Raw genomic sequence first — 6,000 nt, forward strand, 5'->3', positions numbered from 1 at the left:
CAATCGAAGTCTTTAACAGAGTGAAGCAGAACAATAAAATTCACCTCAGGGAGTGGTTCTTGTCCTTTACCCTTCGGATCTCCCCCATGGCTCTTTAAACCACACCCGCAACAACCGACTGGAAGAGTATCTGTGGTCAGCATCCATCTGAATTGGAAAAGAATCTCCTGGTAAACTACTCCAAAACGATACATGGATCTACAGAAAAATATCTGAGTGAAGTATTTACGTGAGCATTTTAATAGCAAAATGACAACCCATTATTTACAAATTACTGCAGCTGATCTAATGTTTTTACCTTGTCATTGTGGAATCTCACAAAAACTTCACACCCCTCCTCGCACTTGTCCTTGATCCTTACTTTGTTCTTGCCATCTCTTTTATATCTTCTGTGTCTGACTTTCTAACCCTACCTTGGGTCCTCAAAATTAGCTCCTGCCCCCCCAGTGGATATCAGCTCTGTGTTGCTGATAGAAAGGCTGCACTTGCATGCTAAATGGTTTTCTCTGGAAACCATGACAACCATTAGTAAATTAAAATTCACACACGTACACGTTTTCAGAACTGCTTGTCCCATACGGGGTCGCGGGGAACCGGAGCCAACCCGGTGACGCAGGGCGTAAAGCTGGAGGGGGAGGGGACACACCCAGGACGGGACGCCAGTCCATCGCAAGGCACCCCAAGCAAGACTTGAACCCCAGACCCACCGCAGAGCAGGACTGTGGTCCAACCCACTGCGCCACCGCACCCCTACTAAATTATAATTCACTTCTTCCAGACTCACTGTGCCAGTTCTCTCTGAAGTTCATGTAAGGTGTGTAAACGTTCATGTGCTATAACTTTGAGATCATACCTGTTAAACCTTCACGCAGCTACTGCTGTACTGTAACAAATGTTTATATTAAATATATTGTTTATATAAAACTAGAAGGTGATTGGGAATCATCAATATTCAGAAAGTTTTATGCAGCTATTTGTGCAATGTACATTATTTTATATGGTGGAAAAAAGCTAACTTAAGAATTGCACATCTACATGTGTATATCTCTCTGCTAATACAATATGTGTATAAGTAAAACTTATCTTAGCTTGAACAAATGCAGCTGCATGGGAAACTTCTGTAGAAGAAGTGAAAACCTTTTTTTTTTTTTAAAAAAAAAAAAAGGAAATTTCCCAAATTTGGTTGGGAAATGGATTTTGTTTTGGCTACTGTTTTGTTTAGTGTGGGGTGTGTGGTATGAAGTGTGGAATTGCAGGTGGTTTTATTTTTAAAATTGGGTTATTTATTCACCTGTCTAACACGCCTTTAGGCAGTGTACTATATACAACCACATCAACAGTCAGAGCGTGTTTCAGTTGCTTGGTTGTGGTGTGATGACTCTCCCCACGCGGCTTCATTGTGAAATTGCAGGTGGCATTGAAATTTTAAAATTAGGTTGATTGCTGTCTGCAATCACATCAACAGTGAGAGACAATACAGAAAGGTCGCCCGGTACAGAAGGACCCCAGTCTTACCCCCCAGTCTCTGCTGCAGCGCCCTGGAGGTTTTTGTAGTCCGAGAACCCAGGGCTGTCCCTCGCCAGGTGCATGTCGGTTTGTTCACCAGAAGAGATTGTAATCCCTGTGTGTCCGTCCATTTTAAGACTGCTTGCTGCCATCATGTCCCTTTGTTGCACTCAAACATCAAATCTATTCTGCAAACTTACCATTTTTCACCTTTTTTTTTTTTTCTTTTTCTTTTTTAAATAGTATTAATAAATATCAGTAAGTAGCACAATGTTGGGCTCAACTATTTGGAGTGGTAGAGACAACAACATACACAATCACATCAACACTGAAAGACAATACAGAAAGTTGCCCGGTATAGATGAAGCCCAGTCTTACCTCCCTGTCTCTGTTGCAGCACCTGGACCAGGTCTTTGTAGTCCGCGAGAGCCCAGAGCCGGCCCTCAGCAGGTGCGCGTCACTTTCTTCACCGGCAGCGATTGTAATCCCTGTTTGTCTAGGGCCGCCTTCTCTGCCTCCTTCAACGTGTGGACCCGTGCCGGTCCGTGCGATGCTGGTGACGGATGCGTTGCTGGGAGGTATGTAAAAAGCCTTACGTATGCGTGTGTTTGCCTATAGGGTGTCTAGTTGTGGGGGAGAGGTGGAGCAAGAGTCCCACCTGTTGTCATGTTATAGTTGCTTTGTTGTGGTGTGATGGCATCCCATCGTGGCTTCATTGTGGAATTGCAGGTAGGCTTAAAATTTTAAAATTGGGTACAGTACACTGCCTAAATGCGTGATGAGACAGGTGAACAAATTAACCCAATTTTAAAAATTTTTAACCCTACCTGCAATTCCACAATGAAGCCACGAGGGGGATGCCGTCACACCACAACAAAGCAACTATAACATGCTCTGACTGTTCGTGTGATTGGGTTAATTTGTTCACCTGTCTCTACACGCATTTAGGCAGTGTACTGTACACAGTCACATCAACAGTCAGAGCATGTTTTCTTTAGTGTGTGTGTGTGTGTGTGTGTGTGTGTGTGTGTGTGTGTGTGTGTCCGTCCATTTTAAGACTGCTTGCTGCCATCATGTCCCTTTGTTGCACTCAAGCATCAGATCTGTTCTACAAACTTGCCAAGTAACACACTGTTGGGCCCAACTATTCAGAGTGGTGTGTACGTTGCTGTCTGCAATCACATCAACAGTGAGAGACAATACAGAAAGGTCGCCCGGTACAGAAGGACCCCAGTCTTACCCCCCAGTCTCTGCTGCAGCGCCCTGGAGGTTTTTGTAGTCCTCGAGAACCCAGGGCTGTCCCTCGCCAGGTGCATGTCGGTTTGTTCACCAGAAGAGATTGTAATCCCCGTGTGTGTGTCCATTTTAAGACTGCTTGCTGCCATCATGTCCCTTTGTTGCACTCAAGCATCAGATCTGTTCTACAAACTTGCCAAGTAACACACTGTTGGGCCCAACCATTCAGAGTGGTGTGTACGTTGCTGTCTGCAATCACATCAACAGTGAGAGACAATACAGAAAGGTCGCCCGGTACAGAAGGACCCCAGTCTTACCCCCCAGTCTCTGCTGCAGCGCCCTGGAGGTTTTTGTAGTCCTCGAGAACCCAGGTGCTATTGCTGCAGTACTCTTGATCAAAGTATATACTCTGAACTGACCTGCAAAAATACATAAGTGCTGTATCAGTGTATACATATTACAAGTCATTATGGATAATATTATAGTACAGTATAGTAATAATACAGCAAAGTATTACTGCCCTGTTTCTGGACAGTTAAAACCAGCTGTTGATCTCTGAGTGTAAGTAGAACTCTTTTCTATTTGTTTATTCAGGGTAAGGCTGAGTTCTAAATTTATTAATTCATTTTACTTGTTTTCTAGGTTATTAGATGTTTCAGTTGAAGTCCAAAATCAGACCTCAGAGCTGACTTTAGTGTTTGAATATGTTGATCAAGATTTGTGTGCATTTCTTGCCTCGGTAGCAGAGACTGGTCTCAGCAGGTGGAAAATTAAGGTGAGATGTCCTTTTTGTCATAGTCCATGCAATATCAACTGTTAAACCTTTGATCCACAATAGTGTATGTCATTAATGTAATGTAATGTACCCATGTAATTTTCTGAAAACCATTATGTTATGTGAATTCAGTCTCCGTTATGTTAATACTGTTGTATTTCTTCATTTAGCTGATGCTTTTCTCCAAAGTGACTGAGGTTTTCATACTAAGCTACTCATTTACTCATTTATACACATTTCATTTTTAAAAACAAAAAAAGCTTACACACTCATGCACTTACATGGCTATGATTTGATTTACTGCACAGGTTTGGATCAGCCTGTCAGTTGGTACAGGTGTCCCTCCAGTTTCCTCCTTTCTGTAAAAGAAAAAGGTGTCCCCATGTATCTCCTCCTGTCCTCGCAGGACATAATGTTACAGCTGCTGCGAGGCCTAGACTTCCTTCACACCAACATGCTGGTGCACCGAGACCTGAAGCCGCAAAATGTGCTGGTCAGCAGCCACGGTGAGATCAAGATTGCGGATTTTGGTCTGGCGCGGATCTACAGCCACCACATGGCTCTCACGCCCATCGTAAGTCTGCACTGACTGGATCCTGACATGCTAGTGTTTTAACCCTAACAATTTGTACAAGTGAATATGTCACTGGACAGAAACTAAACTAAGTATTCTGCCTCCTAAACCCATCACCCTGTAATAAATTCATAACAAAGTCCTGTGGTCTTATGCAGCCTGACACATTCTTTGCTGTTCTCTAGATGACATCACTTCCTGTGGGTATGTGCTCCTCAGGTGGTGACCCTGTGGTACAGAGCTCCGGAGGTCCTGCTACACTCCGGCTACATGTCCTCCGTGGACATGTGGAGCACTGGCTGCATCTTCGCTGAGCTCTTCCTCCTCAGGTAGGGAGAGCACAGTAAACCACTGTACACCCCCCGCTGCATCACGGAGACACGCTTGCGTGTAACACACATCTGGCTGCACTTCTTTTTGGCAGACCCTTGTTTTGCGGCTATTCTGACATACAGCAGCTCCAGAAAATCATAGAGTAAGTCACTACATGTCCTCTTTCATAGTGAGATGGTTTCATGGTCAGCGATGCTTTGTAGCTTTGCAGGCATCAATGCTGACAGAGTAACTTAGGGTTAAATTGGGTTAAGGTTAAGAGTCACATTGCGTTAAGGTTAGAGTCAAATTAGGTGTTCCCAGATAGCTCGAGTGTGTAACTCCTCCTTGTTGGTCCTCAGTGTGATCGGCCTGCCTGCACAGGAGGACTGGCCTACCGAGAGCCCCATCCCGTACCCTGCCAACTGGAAGAGTGGTAATACCTTAAAGCAGCTGCTGCCGAACTTGCACCAGGAAGAGAGGGACTTGCTCTTAGTAAGTTTTAATGGGTGCGAGTCCTGCAATAGTGTGTAAAGTAGGAGATGGAAGTATTTTTTTTTTTTTTTTGGAAATCAGAGCAATGGTCTTCCTATTAGTGAATTGGTCACTGATTGACGGTACTTTGGGATTGGCATATCCGCATCTACACTCCTTGGGATGTTGGTGAAATGCCCTGTTGGATTCTGAGTTAATGAGAATGACTTTGTTTCTAAATCAGAATTCACAGCCCTTTCCTGCCAGGGTGTGATGGGGGGAACCAGTTTAAAGGCAGCTGGAATACCTCACTAGCCCAGCGCTGTGAGAAAAGGCTAAGTTGGTAACAGTCCATTTGATCGAGGGCCCAAGTTCTGGACTGGAGATCCTGATGTACTGTAAGCCACGAGAAACAGGCTTGAGGACCACTGCAGGGATACAGGTTTCTTTGTAGGGGTGTGTTGGAACAGGGGATTGACTGTGTTTTGTCGGTGTGCCCACAGCAGTTTCTGGCCTTTAACCCATCCAAGCGTGTCTCAGCCTTTGAGGCTTTGAGACACACCTTCCTGGCTGAGCAGTAGCACCGCTACCCAGGGACCCTATGGCTGCTGAAGAGCTGGCGGAATAGCGGTTAATTCACGGCGGTACCTTCGCTCAAAGGAGATGAGGACTGTTGCCAGTTGTTCACTTCAATAAAAGTGTTATTTCCTTTGTGAATGTCTCAGTTTTTACTTGAGGGCAGAAGATTCACATCCTACCTGTGTTCATCTCAGAGATGTGCAACATGACAGTAACTGGTACTGTTCCAGAGTTTAGGTGCTCAATATCTAAAGGTGTGCCCGCCTACTGGGGTCTTACTGATCAGAGGTACCAACTTAGATTTTCTGAAATAGCCCAACATTTCTTAAGATGACATTGTAGCATGCTGTGCTCTGGGTATGGATGGGGCAAAGAAGGGCGCACAGAAGGAGTTCATTCGGAACGTTTATTGGAACACCAACAGGCAGTGAGAGATTTTTTCTTTCATTTTCCTATGGATCAGAATGGATTACTAGCCCACCGAAGGTGTCTGGCTCCACACACTGTCCAACTCAACAGGTAAAAATTTCTTCATTTCCGGTTA

At 44.6% G+C, this 6,000-nt stretch overlaps 1 protein-coding gene across 1 annotated transcript; it reads left to right on the plus strand.

The window, feature by feature from the left end:
* The first annotated feature begins 3,445 nt into the window (after positions 1-3,445).
* LOC114909697 (cyclin-dependent kinase 4-like) lies at positions 3,446-5,588 on the plus strand. The gene is made up of 6 exons (XM_029249524.1): positions 3,446-3,517; positions 3,924-4,091; positions 4,311-4,420; positions 4,516-4,566; positions 4,766-4,839; positions 5,381-5,588. Exons 2-6 carry the CDS (start codon positions 3,930-3,932, stop codon positions 5,395-5,397), a joined length of 414 nt encoding a protein of 137 aa, XP_029105357.1. The 5' UTR covers positions 3,446-3,517; positions 3,924-3,929; the 3' UTR covers positions 5,398-5,588.
* The last annotated feature ends 412 nt before the right edge of the window (positions 5,589-6,000 follow it).

Source organism: Scleropages formosus, unplaced genomic scaffold (assembly GCF_900964775.1).
Source record: "Scleropages formosus unplaced genomic scaffold, fSclFor1.1, whole genome shotgun sequence".
NCBI lineage: Eukaryota > Metazoa > Chordata > Actinopteri > Osteoglossiformes > Osteoglossidae > Scleropages > Scleropages formosus.